The 17286-nt window shown below is 37.7% G+C and overlaps 1 protein-coding gene across 2 annotated transcripts in view; it reads right to left on the bottom strand.

Moving 5' to 3' along the window:
* Positions 1-337: 337 nt before the first annotated feature.
* The window catches only part of alphaCOP (coatomer subunit alpha), a 67054-nt gene continuing 50105 nt past the window's right edge, over positions 338-17286 (bottom strand). For both annotated transcript variants that reach the window (XM_067091911.1, XM_067091921.1), the window contains exons 19-22: positions 11653-11847; positions 10840-10944; positions 2915-3214; positions 338-1194 (exon numbers count right to left, since the gene is read on the bottom strand). In XM_067091911.1, coding sequence (XP_066948012.1) covers positions 958-1194; positions 2915-3214; positions 10840-10944; positions 11653-11847 — 837 coding nt within the window. In that variant the 3' untranslated portion in view covers positions 338-957. The remainder of the gene's footprint in view (positions 1195-2914; positions 3215-10839; positions 10945-11652; positions 11848-17286) is intronic.

Raw genomic sequence — 17286 nt, 5'->3', positions numbered from 1 at the left:
AAAATGTCTGAAATTTTGTTGGAATATATTTTTCAGTTTTCCTGTTATTATCCAATTACTACATCACCTTGATTTCACCAAATAAGTAATAACAGCATTCCTTCCGAGTCATATGCAACTTTAAAAACAAATTCATGCTGATATATGTTGAATAAATAAACGTTTGGATTTATGTGTACTTTCAGCCTACCAATAAATCTAAAAGATTGCTTTCTAAGCTTTGCATAGTGGAATAATGGTAGAATGTTTTGAAAACTGAAAGCCTCTCAATTTTATTTCTGCTGCAATTTATCAATTTCTCACACTTATCTTTGTGATCTTGGAAATAAAATTCTGATTAAATATATCATTTATTCATATTTTATAAAATATTAACTGCCTAACAAAAATAACATATGTTTAATTAAAGAACAGAATCGATTTCAATAACTTGAATTATTTTGGTGGTTAAAACTACATAAGTGTTGACTGGATAATAGTAATGAAATATTCTCAAAACAACACTCCACTTACACAAGAACCATAAATTTTACTCATATATTATATATATACAGCATTCCTTGAAAGTAAAATCCCTTACAAGTATCAATTTAAAATTATGTATGGTTGGTTATCAATTCTGAGACTGCTGTAACAGGCAACAAAAAAATTTCACAAATAACACACACACAGATTCTGGTGACAATAAAATGCGAGCACCTCGCACAAACATAAAGAGAGAACATCTAACTCTGAAAGATGGTACAGCACTGCAACTTAAGTCCTCGACTGAAATATCACAATAAGGTTAAAATTAGCAGGGTTGAATATAAACTGCACTGCAGCTTTGAACTGAATAACACACAAAAGCCCAGCCTAATGTAATCACCAACATTGTCAAGTTATACTGGCTTACTTAAATACCACAGATACCATCATGTACAAAGTTTAAACTCTTTCACACTCCCTGATATCCATTCATCGAAACTGTAAGGGTGATATACGAAGCCCAATGCAATCTTTGCCAACTTGTGCCACACAGCAGATGGTACATGTGATACCCTTGTGCTCTGGAAGATATGAGGCTCCACACAAAGGACACTGTACTTCCGGTTTCCCTCGGTATATTGGCACATAAGAGCTGGCACACATTGTGAAAGGATTATGTTCATCATACTGGACTGCCAATTCATCAGCTGGGTTCTTTTCACATGCCTGAAAGAAAAGCAATAATTAGCCAATGAAAACATAACTGCAAAATCATAATTGGGAATAAAACGTAGAATATGATGACCAACACAGTTTAATAGCAATACTTCTCTTGAATTCTGAGGTGATGCAGTAACAAAGCTTTAGTTGATCCAGTAATAGTAAATGGCTTTAACTAATCTAACACTTATCAACACAAATCAATAGCTATAATAATAATGATTTGCTGAAATTGACTCAACTTTATTAGTTTCCATCAGCATAGGAAATGGAGTAGCTGGCATTTATCTAACAAAAGCCAATTTTCAAGTAGGTTGCTCATTTTCACAAACAAATAGTACCATATTTCTACCCACTCTCAGCATGAAGTTCAAGCTTTTCTTGTAAAAGAATTACTCAAAAGGCTGATGTCAACTTGACAGTGACTATGAACACTGTACTGTACTGTACTTGGTCCAGGGACCATGCGAGTGCTGCTCTAGTTAAGCATGTTGCATGTCTTACAGACACATGCAGACGTTAAGCTGCAGAAGTTACAACAAACAAAATGTCAAAAATCACAGTTTGTAAATCTGAAAGTTACAAATACTTGAAATGATTAAGTGGCCCTTCAAAACTAACTATAACTAGCTGAAGATGTGAAAAATGTACACAAGGTATAGCTAAACAAAACTATTTTTAATCAAATCACTTGTTGCTCTTGACCTAACAACCTTATTTGCCTCCACAAGTAATTCTGCTGATATAACTTTTTTCCAGTCATGGAAAGCAATATGATAATGTGCAGGTTTCATGCCATAATACTTTTAATTTAATAAATTGTTTACAAATGGCAAAATTTCAGAATGGATTTCAACTGGGATGAACAGAGGGAGGATCTGAAAATTCCTGTGGGTTGCAATATTACTGCAGTAACTGATAAAAACTCAACTGATTTTGACTAGAAGAGCAACACTGCTCATGAGTCTTCTGAAGTATCTCATAAAAGCAGTGTGAAAGAGGCATGATGCTTGGCAAACAACACCAAGATCCTGGATTAACATAACGAACATCTCAGCATGATGCTTCTTATCCAACACTTTATGACACAACACCAAATGACTTAAGCCATGCTTCCCTACTACCTGATCTGACTCATGCAGGAAACTGTTATTTAAGTTGAAATTACACTGGTTTCAATGACTTAAGGAAAGCTGATGACTTGCAGTGAAACTTATGCATCATCCCTCCCCTCAAAACTTATTCAATATGTGGACAAATAAGGGAACAATTAAACAATAGTGAAGGGGAATACTCTAAGGAAGATAAGCTGTACTGTACTGAATTTTATAAATCAGTAAATATCTTAAGACAACCACACATTGTATGAGAAAAAATTGGCTATCTTGGAGCAACATAATTTGGGAGTAAAGCAATTGTTACTATACAGTATTTATTAACAATATCAGACCTTTGAGTAATATTGCAATGCACTTTACTTCCCTCTCAGCATCAAATATTTTTCTTGAAAATAATATATGTTAAAGCTCTTAACGACACTCAAAGAAGACAAAAGATAATGAAAATCAAATAAAACTCGAACTGTGGCTGCTTTAAAGTCTATCTCTCTCTCTCTCTTTTAATGAAAAATGCCAACCACTACATTAAATACTGTAATCTTCAGATGAATAGTCTCTTAAAAGTGTAGTTACACATTTATATAACAAATGGAATAAACGTGATTTACCTGAACGACCTTCCTAATATTCTGGGCAACTTCTGGTCTTGGGCCAAGGTTTAGAAGGCGACGACCAAAACTCATGGCCATCTTGTAATTCTTCATTTTGAAGGCCAAGTTAACGGCTGTTCTGAGAGTAAGGATTTGGTGGCCAGGCTGAAGTTCACAGTGAGTGAAGTAGGCTGCTAGTTCCAGAGATCTCTTGAGATCATCTGGTGCAGTCTTTCCCAAAGTCTTCCTGTGAAGTTCCATGGTGATTCCTAATACATACTCTTTGCATACTCGAAGCAAGTTCTGTGCCTCAGTTACCTAAAACAGAAATTTGTTAATTCTATATAGGTACGTACTGCTATTTATTCACAAGTAATACACGAAAGCTCAGGAATTTGAGAGTTGTAAATATATTTTGACTGTGGCAAGCTTTGTGTTAGTTACTTACAGTACATACAAATGTTGAAATACTGCAGTCAAAAAAAATTTGTATACATACTGCAAATTCAGCAACTAATATATATTTACAATGAACACACTAAGCAATTACTTTTCTAACTAGATGCCATTTTAAAAATGAGAATTTCAGTTAAATCTTACACCAAGCTGTGTGCAAATATAGCTGTTACTTCTTAGCCAAAATATAACTTCGTTATTACAATAAAAAAAAAAAAACAGTAAGGAAGAATAATTCTAGCATAAAATTCCTTTGAATCACATATCCTTGACTTCTCTCTTCCAGCAAGGGGTCTGCCTTCCCATTACTTACCCAAGATGGTACTGTCCACTGCATCTAACCCTATCCAAGCTCCCCGTCTCTATACAATCCCTCCATCTCTCTTTATACAATCCCTCCATGTGATATTTATCTTTATATTCTTCTGCTTACTGGTATTTCCATGCCATTTTGACTGGGTCATCCTCCTTCCCCCTTACTGAAAACCCAAAACACTGAAATTTTTCCTATTACAGATTTCCTCCACGATTTAATGGCCAAGATCCACCAGCACTCCAAAAATCTCTTCCTCCTCTAAAATCACAAATTACTCCTTGGGCAAAACTGAAGACTGGTCTTTCAACAGCTATGTGATACTGGCTTTAAAATTATTCACTTATACAAGATTCAACTAACATTATTTGCTGATTTTTAAGACATTCCCCTTAAATGTTCAATATCCACCTTGACATTCTTATTTCTGTACTGTCCAATAACCTCAAACCCCACATAAAACTTAATAACTGGCCTTTATATCATCTTAGCTTTTTTTTTCTTTGTCTAATATATCATTCAAACTAATCACTACAAGTTTTGTGCAAGACATTCACTTCTCATACATCTGGTTCTGTCTAATGTATCCTAGCCAGTCATGCCTGTCTCATGATCATACAATACATAATCCATTAACTTAACACCACCACAAATTTCACTTCATTTTGCCCCAATGTACAGAGAACTGTCCATAGGATCTTAATCTTCCATAAAAATTATATATAACCAAGATTTTTGCCTCTTCCTTTTCTCAGCCTTACAACAATTTTTTTTACTGAAAAATGTCTAGAATGCTTCATACTTCTGTACCTCAAGAAATCCCTTAACTTTTGGAATTTAAATTTTAATTAGACTATTCATGCTTTTGTTGAATATGACATTTTTATGATAAAATAAAGTTTTATATACTTACCAAGTAATTACATAGCTATTGGTTCCTACCCTATGGCAGCTTAAAATTCAAAATTTGCGCAGTGGTGCTTCTATCGTTTGTGTGTAGGTGACAAGGCCCTGCCACTATCTGGGACTTAGAGGAACAACTTAGCAGAGAGCTCAATTCGTTTCATGCTCTAATGTCCACGCGAGGGGAGGAGGGTGGGCTTAGATCTTGTAACTACTTGGTAAGTATATATAAAACTTTAATCATAAAAATGTTATTTTTATATAAGTAGCTAATCAAGTAACTACACAGCAGATTCCACGTTGTAAGATGAGAAAGAGCATGGACATATTCTACTCCAAAACATTAAGTAATGAATTTAAAATAGAAAGGTTGCTAACTAAAATAAACGTTTGCTGTTTCCTTACCTGTTGAGAGAGCTGCTGCAGGTAGGTACTGCCTCTGGTCAGCGCTTCTCTCAACCTGTAGTGGGCGTGACAGTGTAGCCAAGGGCCGACCCTACATTGGTAGGAACTCGGAAGCAGAGGAAGTACACCTTATGCTGACAAAGTTTAAGAGATGCCCTTGCCCTGGGCATAGACCAGAAAACAAAAGAACACTATTTCCTACACCACAGAATTAAAACCACAAACCAAACTGGTTTGTGGTTTTAAAAACGAAACTGGTGGGTACTCTAGGTACAAAGTCCTCCCAAGCTTCCCATAGACTCAAAATCTTAAGTCAAGGCAAGTGGATAGAAAAGCAACAGAGTTCCCTACACTTCCTCTCCCAACACCATGCCAGCCACGGATAAAGTGTTATCTCCAGAACATCGACTGCAAGATCGTAGAAGGAGACAAGTTGTGTCTAAATGCCATTAGAGTTGTGACTGGCCTAATTTCATGAGGCTTAACCTTAACTAAAGGAAAGGGGTCTTCCTGGCTCTTAGTGCGCGCTTCTGATGTCAAATCTCCCAGAAAAAAGGAAATAGCATTTTTTGAGAGAGGACGAACCGGGCTTCTTACAGAGCACCCGAGGTTGCTCGAAGGCCCTCTAATCTTTTCTGTCCTGTGAAGGTAGTGCCTGAAACACCTCACTGGACAAAGAAGCCTCTCATCTTCCTCTGGTCCTAAGACATCCATGTGATTCTTGATAACGAAGGATCGAGGCCAGGGCTTGGGCTGGTCCTCGTTTTTAGCAAAGAATCCAAGAGAAAGTGAGCAGACTGGTCCCCTTGCGCAAAACCTACTCTCTTGTCTATCGCCTGTAACTCGCCAATATATTTGGCCATAGCAAGAACCACTAAAAAGAGTGTCTTCTTGGTGAGATTCCTGAGTGAGACAAAATGGAGTGGTACGAACTGACGACCTGAAAGCCATTTCAGTACAACGTCAAAGTTCCATGAGACGCTGGAAAAACTTACTTGCTTTGTCGTCTCAAAGGATTTGATTAAGTCACTGATTCTTGATTAGAAGAGAGATCCATTCACTTGTGTGTAAAATCTGAGCTGAGCATCAACTTATACGCTTTGAAGGTAGTGGTCGATAATTTCCTGCCAGACTTCAGGAATAGTAAAAAATCAACTATTTGATTTAAAGATGTCTCAGAAGAAGAGACATTATTGTGGCTACACCACCTCTGAAGACTGCCCATTTGGACTTGTAGAGCTTTGTAGAAGACATTCGTCTGCACCTCACAATCGCCTCTGCAGCCTGTGGCGAAAAGCCTTTTGCTCTGACGAGGCACCTGAAGCCTGTCAGGGCCAGAGCGGATAATCCTTGGTGGAATCTGAGGAAGTGGGGTTGTCTGAGCAGCAACTGTTTTTGTGGAGGGAGTATTGGATAATCCACCAGGAGCCAAATCTAGTATCTTACACTGCTCCCTTGATGATCAGGGATTCAACTTCCTGAGAGAGGGCCAAAAACTTCCTGGAACCTTCTGAATACGCTGTCAAGGCGATCGGCGATGTTACTACGGGAGGAACTTTCATGAAAGGGATGGCGTAGCCCTCCTGAGTACCTCGACTACCCAAGGTTCCCCTCCTCTGCGCTCCCATTCCTTCCAAAAAAGTACAAGTCTGGCCCATACTTGGGCACAGAGGACTAACTTCTCATTTCTTGGGGATGGTCTTGAATGAAGACTTCTTAATGGACTTCGTAGGAGGCTGCAAGTTTGCTCTAGGTCTAGGCTAGTTTTTCGTTCTCCCCCCCATGCAAGGGCTGAGGTTGTAAGTGGGAGAACAATCTTGACGTGGAAGGCGCAGGTTCCCTCAGGCATCTGGTGGATTGTGCTAACAGGTCGGTTGTAGACTTCTACTGTAAGTCTGAAAGAATCTCCTTTACTGTGACTTGCAGAAAGAGGTGAGACTTATCCAAAGAAGTGGAAAGTATTGCTGACTTGTGTTGCGAAACTACATTCGAAGTGAAAGAATGCCAGAGCTCCCTCTTTTTTAGGCACACCCACTGAAAAGGGAGAGGCGAGTTCTGAAGAGCCGTCTCTAACTGCCTTATCGGCGCAAGAAAGAACCCCCCAGCCAATCAGAGGCAAAGTCTTCAGCGAGATCTGGACAGTCTTCGATCTTTCTCACTACTGCCCCGACAGCCCAATCAAGAAAGCTAATAATCTTGAGAACCTTAAAAATGTTCTTGATAAGGTGATCAAGTTCAGTGAAGGAAAACATTACCTTGGCTGTAGATAAGGCTGTTCTATGAGCCGAATCTACCAGACCGGAGAAGTCGCCCTGGGAGGAGGCAGAGACTCCCAAGGAAGGAGCTTCCCTGGTGGCATAGAATGAGTACCTCATCTTCATTAGCTTGCTGGGCGGAAAAGCGTATGTTGCTTTGCCCTGTTCTCTTTTAAGTCATGTACCTCTTGGAGAGCCTTCCTTGACAAAGAGGAAGGAACTAATTTAGGCAACTTGGTACCCTCAGAAGACTGCTTCCTCATGAGGAAGGTAGAAGCTAGAGAAGTTGGAGCAGCAGGAATGAAGAAATCTGGAAAGCTATCCAAGAGAAATCTCAAGAGACACGAATATGCAGAAGAAGAGACTGAATTCTGACAACCTCTTCCTCCTCTGAAGAGATAGGCGACAAAGACTTGTCTTTGGTTTCAGGAACTGTAGAGGTTTTCTTCAAGAACCCCATTAGCTCCATCAACTGTTGCTGGAGTGGGGCTAACGAATAATCTTCTTGAACTGATGATGAAGGTGGCAGATTGTAGGAAGGAGCCAGGCGCCTGGAAGATGTGGCTGGGTGCTCGACTGTTGGTGCCAGAAGCTAGGGAGTTGGCGCACGGGGTTCAAAAGTGGAAGTCTGGTGCGAGCCGGCGGGCGCCAGGCGCTCGGAAGAAGTCGGGCGCTTTGGGCACTTATAGCACTTAGGACTGTCTCCCAACAAATGACAAGGGCGAGCTGGAGAAGTGGACTGGTCCTGAAAGCTGCAGGAAGGTTACGAGCTAACCTCCCTATATGTCTTGACTGCCAGACGAGAGGTATCGCCAAGCTCCGCATGTCTTTTGAACGGGCGCAACGAGGCAGGGTAGCGACACGGGCACTTCTTGTCTGGGATGGAAGCTTCCGAATCTGAGGAAAGCTGATGCACTTGAACGCCTTTCCAATGGTATTCAGTCAAAGCCTGGGAGCGAATAATAGACTCGACAGAGGGGGGGCAACTGCCTGTGGACAAACCCCACCAGCCTCCCTTGGACATCTAGTATGTCTTCTCCCCGGTGCGGAGGAGCAGGATAACGACCTTCGTCTAGGAGCACTGATGGGATGGACAGCCACCTCCTCAACATTCACAACACTCACACTTCTCACTGCATTGTTACTATGCACATTTTTCTCCATTAGAGATCTAATAGCGGACTCCATTTCCATAATGGTACTGGATAATAAGCCAAACTTCTCGTTGAACCTTAATTCAAGGCTGGCAATGGCGTGGAGAGCGGAATTATGGGAACCTGGATCAGGAGATGATAAAGTAGGAGGACTTAGAATGGGAGAAACAGGAGGAACTGGAGGAGTAACAGCTCTCTCATCCCCTACACTAGCAAAACAAATAGATTCTGTACTGGCCCTATTCTCAGCCCTAAGGGCTGCCTTCCTCTTTCTATCTCTTTGAAGTTTTTTAGATGAGATTTTAAGGTTTTCCATTTTTTATCCTCCCAATCCTGACACTCAATGAAAGTATTATCCTTACCACATTCTTGCCCTCTACATTTAGTGCATTTAGTATGAGAATCTTGAGAAAACTTGGTTAACCTAGTATTACAACCCTTAGAACTAAAGCGAATACTAGCCGAGCTGGAATCCGACATGTTAACTAAAGAAATTCCTAAAGTTAACAAAAAATCAATCCACCAATGACTGAAAGCCACAACAACAAATTCTGAATACTTCACCAAGACCGGGCAAAAAAATATCCAAAAAAGCAATGCAGTAGCTGCAGAAAAACTCCCGATGTTGATCGGAAGCCGGCAGGAAATGAATTGAGCTCTGCTGAGTTGTTCCTCAAAATCCCAGATAGTGGGCGGGACCTTGTCACCTATACACAAACGATAGAAGTGCCGCCATGCGAACTTTGAATTTTTAAGCTGCCATAGGTTAGGAACCAATAGCTATGTAATTACTTGCTAAAGTTACCTATATAAAATTCAATTTTAATTAGGTTAATCAGGCTGTGTCCAAACTTTTAACAGTCCTCTCATTGCTGCTGCCCTTGCTCCAATAACAGCTCTTTTCACTTCTCAATTAGTATTAGTGTGTCTAGTAAATCTCCAATTTCTATACCAACACTGCCCCATACAAGGTACTACCTATGTGCCAAGCATAAGTAGTAGTTGAAGTTCCCTGCAGAGTCCCTTCAGCCCCTAACTGCCCTGCTTTGTGTACTTCAAATATTATCAATATTTCCTTCAGCCCCTAACTGCACTGCTTTGTGTACTTCAAATATCAATATTTTTTAAGTCTATTCCCACCTACTTTGTCAACTTTGTCTTGCTCAGTTCACCATTCATTTAATAAGTCTTGTGTGCCAACCTGTGAGAGCCCTGAAATGTGTTTCAGGGGTCTGTTAAAACTAATATTGAAAAATAATATACTATCACTCAGTGCCCAACTCCTTATTGCCTTTGTCTTTCACACTGGATCTTTGTACTCATTCCTTCCGTCAAAAATCATTTACAACCTATCTGTTCCACTTTAATAATGAACTGTCTTGACCACACCTTGTATTTCTCTCCTTTTGCTTCCTGATTCTAACTGTTTTATCATATCCCCTTAATTAAAGTCTATCATCTTCTCTCACTACTTATTTCTGTAAGGATTTCTTATGAAGAGTCTTGATATGAAACATGATTACTGGAACAAACTTACAGACTTTGATCTAAGATTTTCTAGTCCTCACTAAGATACACTTCTGCTGCTTTATGTATGAAATTCCTCTCACTTCTTGAAAAACTGTTGATATTCAAAATCAGTGGACTTTTATTTGCAGTGTGCAAGATCTACCTCACCACATTTCTTTCCTAAAACTAAAGACTTCCACAAACATTCCCCTACTCAATGGCTAATCTACCCATTCTCTCACTTGAGTTGGTACATCTAGCAAATCTTCAAGGGATCTCTCTTCTCTCCCATTCTTCTTAAAGTTTCCTTATTCCCTTCTGAACAACTCACTTAGGTTGTTAACGTATTCAGTCACAAATCCACAACTTTATCATTCCACATCCTAGACTTGCTACTTCCAATGACCTCTCAATTCATCACAATACTTCTTATTTTTAAAGTAAGCCTTGTTAGATGATTTCATGTTCGTCACCTTCACCACTGAACATTACTACCATTAAATTTTCATTATTTTTTCTCATCACATATTACTCCTTTCCTTTACCAGTCACTAATCCTACATTCAAAAGGCCCGTTATATAGGTGTTTACCTAAAAAATAAAGGCAGTAGTGTTTACAGTGTTCAATTCACTCCCTAGCTTGGTTACTTTATGCTATCTACTTTTCATGCATTTCTTCAATTCATTTCCAATTTTGACTTCCCTTAACTCTCAAAATTCTTATTTGAAACAACTAGTTCAGACAAGCCCTGACAGAATCCAAAAAATATGACCAAGTCTTGTAAAAAATATGTACACAGTAATAAAGAAATATTTGCGTCCACCTCATCTTTAGCTACATCTGTATGCACAAGCACATTTCTAATCTTTGCAAGCGAGTCCTTTGAATATTTGTCTATCTACTACGGGCAAAAAGCTGTCAAAATATAGCTTTAAATATTCCCATACCTCTTGTTTTGTGTCAACAACAATAAGGGGAACAGCCAAGAGGATTGCTCTTAATTTGTCAACAGCTTCTGAGAACTTCGCAGCTGTGGTCAACTGTGATGCTTCCTGAAAATGAAAAATGAAAATTATGAATAAGCTTGGTCCAATAACTGCCAATGGAACATCTTGGAAGCTTGCTATTTATGAAATGCTGTTAAATTTTCATGGATTATAACTATGTTAGCAGTGATATTTAACTGGAAGTCTATAATAAAAATACAAAGTAATGACTTTCACAGAAATAAACTTCTGAAAACAGCACGCTCAAACTCCTTGTAATATTTGTAAGTCTAGCTCCAGCTACAGAAAAACTAGAAACATGCAGCAGAAAGAACATCTTCAATATGGATATTATATAACTTTAAATTCTCATTTTATTTTCTATCAACCAAAGTGATAAAATAAAACTGAGTTTGAAAGTATAAACCACAAATGCTTCTCATAATGCATGGCACTGCGTACCTGGTTAAATTTTTCACTTTCCTACATTGACTTCAAAAGCTGTTTCCTCATCAAATAGCAGTTCAACAATTTAAGATATATTGTACTGAGAGTTTATCATAATTTTTTCTATGAAATCTTTATCAAATAATAAATTACAAAATGGATAGCCTACGAAGTGTAAAATTTGCAATTTGCAGAAATGTTCACTTAGAACAGAATTAACTTCAACTGATAAATATTTTCTTCATTAATACGCACATTCATAACAACAAAGATTAACTTTGACACAGTTTACAAGCTTCAAACTTGATCCTAACTAGAACATCATACCTTCAGTCTGTCCATAAGGTTAGAGAGACGCATCCCAACTGCTGGAAGCTGATCTTTAAGTTGCGCTGTTCTCCAGTTACGGGCAGGGTAGCCAGACAGAGATGGAAGTGCAGGTGCACCAGGGTAGCTTGTGCGAGAATGAGCGAATGATGAGAGGAACAAATCTCTGTAGGGTTCAAAGTTCACAACGCCAACCTGTACAAGAAGGGTTTATGTTCATTATAGAGTATACACCTGAAGTTCAAATTACAATTGGAAAAAATATGAAACTGTAATTCTCAAAAATTTTTGCACACAAATCAACAGTCAAATTCTGGAAAACACTATGTAAAATTATTTCTGAAAAATTCACAAAAAATCAGTGGTTGCATCAATGAAAAGCTGTGCAAGTTATAGTTTTTATGAAAAATATAAAAAGCACTGAAATTCACACTACAGTGTAATTGCATATATGCCAATGCTGACAAAACAGAAACATTGATAAATTAGTGGTAAATACTGCTATCATGACAAACTACATAACAACATTGTTTTCTTCCTAGAAATCTATTATAAAGCAGGAGCGAGAGAAACAAGTAAAAAATGCACCGAAGTTTCTTTGGCACAATCTAGTTTTCTGTACATCGTATGTAGCAAAATCCACCACTCTTTGCAGCTAAGCCCCGCCGACTGCTTACGTCCCAACCATCCCTTGAAGCCGATTGGCTGGCAATGGTTTAGAAAAGTTGGTTAATCTGTGGTTCTTTTCATCATCATTAATTTTGCAATGGTTGTTTTACCAAACTAAAATAAGTGCTGATTATCAAAAGGAATGCTATTTATCCCGAAATAGAATCATAATACGTATTTCCCTTAAAAAAAAAAAAAAAAAAAAAAAAAGTCAGGAGTGTTCCGCGATGCTGCAATGTTGTTTTTCGTAAATGAGGTTCACCTGAATACAGAATCAGTGCACTTGAATTACAGGACAATGATTATTACCGTCTGATATTGTCGAGTGTGCTCACCATTCTAAACTTAAAAAGACTTCCTTAGAGCTTTGCAGATTGGTATTTCATACTGATTTTAGGAAATTTTACTACATTTTCATAGTCATACAATATATTTCATTGCAACCGCTTACACATTTGGTGGGATGACAAGCAGTGACTGCACTTGACTAAACCAAAATATGCCTAAGTTTAACTTAAAAGTTACAGTATGATAGGCAATACGAGTCACATTGGATATAATTTGCTGAGAATTTTCTTAAGAACATTATCTCCTTTCGAAATAACAAGATCATAAAAAATTATGTAGACCTATAATGTCCTATGTATTTTTGTCAGTTTATGCAGCTTATGACATTTGGATCATAGGCCTATCTTGTATTCAGCAGTTTTATTGTGGTTCTTGTTGTGGTTATTCTTGTTTTTGTTGCTGCTGTTATGGTGCTTGTAGTGTCTTCATAAATTTTTCATATGGTAACCTAAGATCACAGAATAAACATAGACCTATTCTTAAAATACTAGTATAAAGAATCATCTGTCTATTATTGTTAATTGAAATTTAGTCATTTGTTTTAATTAAAAGTAATCGAGATCTTTATGAATATAGTCTATGCTAGAATATTCTCCCAACAAGAGAGAGAGAGAGAGAGAGAGAGAGAGAGAGAGAGAGAGAGAGAGAGAGAATTTACTGACTCTTAAGAATCCTTTGTCCAACAGGGTGATCAACAAGAATGCTCCCAAAAAACCAAGAGATTCATGGGCCACTCACAGACTGGTTTGGATCATTTCATACGTAACTTTTTCAGCTATTATTTATTTTTTTCTTATTTCTTAAGTATCTTATGATGCCTTCCTACTAAAGCCTTCATTTTCACAAAAATGCTACAGCAGCCTTATATTTACTCATCACAGTAATAAAATTTGTTATCCCTTTTGTAAATATACATTCACTATAATTAATTGCGAGCAGTTCGATACTTGTGTGTAAGGCTGAGACAGCCCATGATTGGTCTGTGTGTGCCATCGGCTACATGTCCACAAATTTTACTTTTATTCTCTGTGGTATAATACATTTACTATGGCCATCGACGCAAGTACACATGTACAGGTAGTGCTTGAGTTACGATAATTCGCATTACGATAATTCACTTTTGTAATGGGGTTAGCAATCAATACTGATACGACAACATTTCGAAAATATTTTAAAATTTCGCACAGGTGCAAGCAGCAATGTACAATTAGGCAGCAAGAGAGACCAAATTACAATATACCAACTTCTTTTCCTCCATCTCTTTATCCCCTCTTCTAGTTAAAAAAGTAGAAGAGAATGATAAAAGTATTTAGTTTAGTAATGTTATACTCTTGCGTAAATGTGTACAGCAATAAACAACTGAACGAGAAACTGCTGTTTTGCTAATAACTGAATTTGGATAACAACAGCTGTTTTGCTTGTATTTCAACCACCGTATGGTAGTAAACAATTACCGTAGTTATGTTGCAAATGACGTTAAGTAGAATAGGACTGATATATTTTTACATTACAGTATACCCTTATTCGCTATAGAGAAAAGATTGACAAGGAAATATACTGATAAATTTAAGCTGCAAGTTGTAGCTGAAGCTGAGAAAACAATGTTCAAGCTGCTAATGACTATAAATTATCGTGCCTGGACAACATGAATGAATCTCAACCGTAAATAAAATTGGAGAGAAAAGTATTTTAATCAAAACTACTGGGTATGAAAGAACACATTACTACTATTTTTACGCGGATAAAACATAAATATGTAAAGCTTGTATTGTGATGAAATCAGGTGAAAATAGCAAACGGAATCTTTATTTTTTTACACAAAACAAACATGTCCCCAACAGCCAACATCATCTAATAATGAAAAAAATAGCTAAATTAATTTCACAACGAGGCGTATTTGTTATATTTCAACTTAAAAACACTTCGTATAACAAAAAATCCCTTGTCCTATACAAATAAAGTCTCCAGAGATTCATTTACACTAACTAGAAGCAAGAAAAGAGCTCTGAACCGAGTTAAATACAACGAAATAAACTTATCACGTAATCGATTTCAAAACCAATTTATAATACAACAGCAATATGAGAATGTACACATACAGTATTATTGGATACAGTGAAGTAAAGCATAACTTTTTAAAAGATCCATGGAAAAGATGCATATTCTTTATGTTGATATTTGTAAAATACGATATCAATATGTGAATAGCCTACAGAGTACAGTATAGGGTAGGCTATCGTATATGTATACAATATACCATGTGTAGGCTAAACTAATTCTTGTTTGTTATTCAATTTCTCTTTGTATTGAATTATCAAAAGTCAATCTGCATGAACCTCCCGAATTAGCTGAAACTGATAATTACTATACCATGTATGTATACAGTATACAGTAGAACCCCGCTCCTCGACCATACTGGAACTCGACATAATTGGATTTCAACACGAAATGTTGAGTAAATTTTGCGTCAGAGCTCGAACAACAAACCGGAATCCGACCCGATGAATCATATGATGTTTGTAGAAAAAAAAAAAAAAGAGTTTTGGCCGGCTGCCGCTAGTTGGCGTTGTTGGTGGCGTTCTTCCCATGCATATTTAAAAGCATTTAAAGCCCACACACTCTGCTGCTGCTGCTGTTTGGAGAAGTACACCTTGTACAGGTATATATCATTTTTTTGGCTTTCTGCACTGAATTTTCATCCAATCATGGGTCCCAATATGTTAGGGAATCATAAAATTTACTGAAATATGTTTTACAGTGATTTTGTACACTATTCCAGTAGTCTGTAAGACATTTACCATAAATACTGAACGTAAACAATGTTTATGTAATTAGTACCACGATACACCACCAGGGTGGCGCTGTGGTTTGTTTACATCTGCTCATGCCACAAGCTGCCGAGTTCCGACGTAATTTAGTAAATTTTTCTTAATTTTATGATAACAGACATACAGTAATTTGGCTTATAAATACAGGCAGTCCCCGGTTATCAGCGGGGTTCCGTTTCTCAGGGTGTGATGATAACCGAAAATCGCCACTAACGGAAAACTGGCGATTTCAGAGATTTTCAGGGGTTATCGGCACCAAAAAGCGCCGATTTTCGGTTATCGCCGCCTCTGTTAGGTATGTATCGGCGCCAATACCCAATTATCGGTGCTGATAAGCGGAAATTGGCGAATTTTGGGGCCAAAAATTGCTGATTTTCGTCGCTAGATAAGCCCCATAAAACCGGATCGCTGTTAACCGGGGACTGCCTGTACTGTATTATTAATTTACTGTGATAATCAGGCTTGTTTTTCAGTGTTATCATTATTAACAACAGTTTTCATGTGTGCCCGTTACAGTACATTCTGGCAGTGCCTATAGGCTACCTAGCCTAGCCTATGGCACTCGGTCTACCATCAGTAATACGGCCGCATTGGTCGTAGGCCAATTTTTTTGATACAGTATGCGTTTAAAAATGTAAAAAGTGATTCTGATATGGCAAGTTATTCAACTCTGAACTTATTTAATTGTAATTTGTGTAATGTTTTGTATAAAAAGGTAAGGTTGGGGTAATGACTGGTGGTCAGGAATGGATTAATCCATTTTCAGTTATTTCTTATGGGAGAAATTAATTTAGAATTCGACTAAATCGAATCTCGGCACTTCTTCTGGAACGGATTAGCGTCGAGGACCGGGGCTCTACTGTACTTTATAATGTAGGCTAGGCTACCATATATGTACAGATGGTACTGAATTCGCTGGTGTAGGCTTGGCTATATTCGAGATACATTTTTTCCAACAAACGATGGGTTTTTTGGAACCTAACCCCATCGTAAGTAGGATAGTATCTGTATGTGTATATGCACATGCTTGTACATGTACATTTCACCTTATGCATAAACATTATATTGATTATATGTTAGTTTTATAAGTTAGTCATTATTTTATTTTTATTTTCTGCATTAGTGAAATGGTATGGCCGTTACAAAATGTATAAAAAGCATGTTTAATTTTATAAGACGTTTTTATAGCAAAGCATTCTTTATGTTTAAAATGAATCTGTTCTTGTTGTGAAGTCATAGGAAGTGACGTCATACGATGGAAATGGCGGGAGGGAGAAAAATGTACACAAACGCAGGCGGGAGGGTTGAACAAATGGTGGCAAGGTAGAGAGAGCTCTCTGAAGGTTAGATCAGGTTGTAAGTCTGTTTTGTGGTTTTTGTTGTCGTAAGCTGGATTGCATAGTGAAAGAAGAACAACGTGAACAAGTGGGTGGATCGCATAACTGAATCATTTTTGGACGGGTTAGGCTAGGAAAAATTTTTAAGTGGTAGCAGTGTGTGGTCGGTTAAAAATGGACGGATCTGATGGTAAACTCTGGGAGATGAAATGGAGAAGAGACTGTCTGAGATTTAAGTAACAGAAGGAATAGAGATGAACTTATGGATAAAGAGGGTTCAAAGATAATCCTATCCAAACTAGATGAAGTGTATCTAAAAGATATGTTAACAGAAAATTACAGTAATGTGAAAAATCTAGTGAAAAGATGAGAGATTTTATAATTAGGTATGAAAAGGTAGAGTCAGAGAGTCGTAGAGCGCTAGGGAAAAGCATGCTTCAAGGGGAAGCAAA

Source organism: Macrobrachium rosenbergii, chromosome 4, assembly GCF_040412425.1.
Source record: "Macrobrachium rosenbergii isolate ZJJX-2024 chromosome 4, ASM4041242v1, whole genome shotgun sequence".
Lineage (NCBI taxonomy): Eukaryota > Metazoa > Arthropoda > Malacostraca > Decapoda > Palaemonidae > Macrobrachium > Macrobrachium rosenbergii.
The sequence above is the reverse complement of the archived record's forward strand: the minus strand, read 5'-3'. Positions and strand labels throughout refer to the sequence as shown.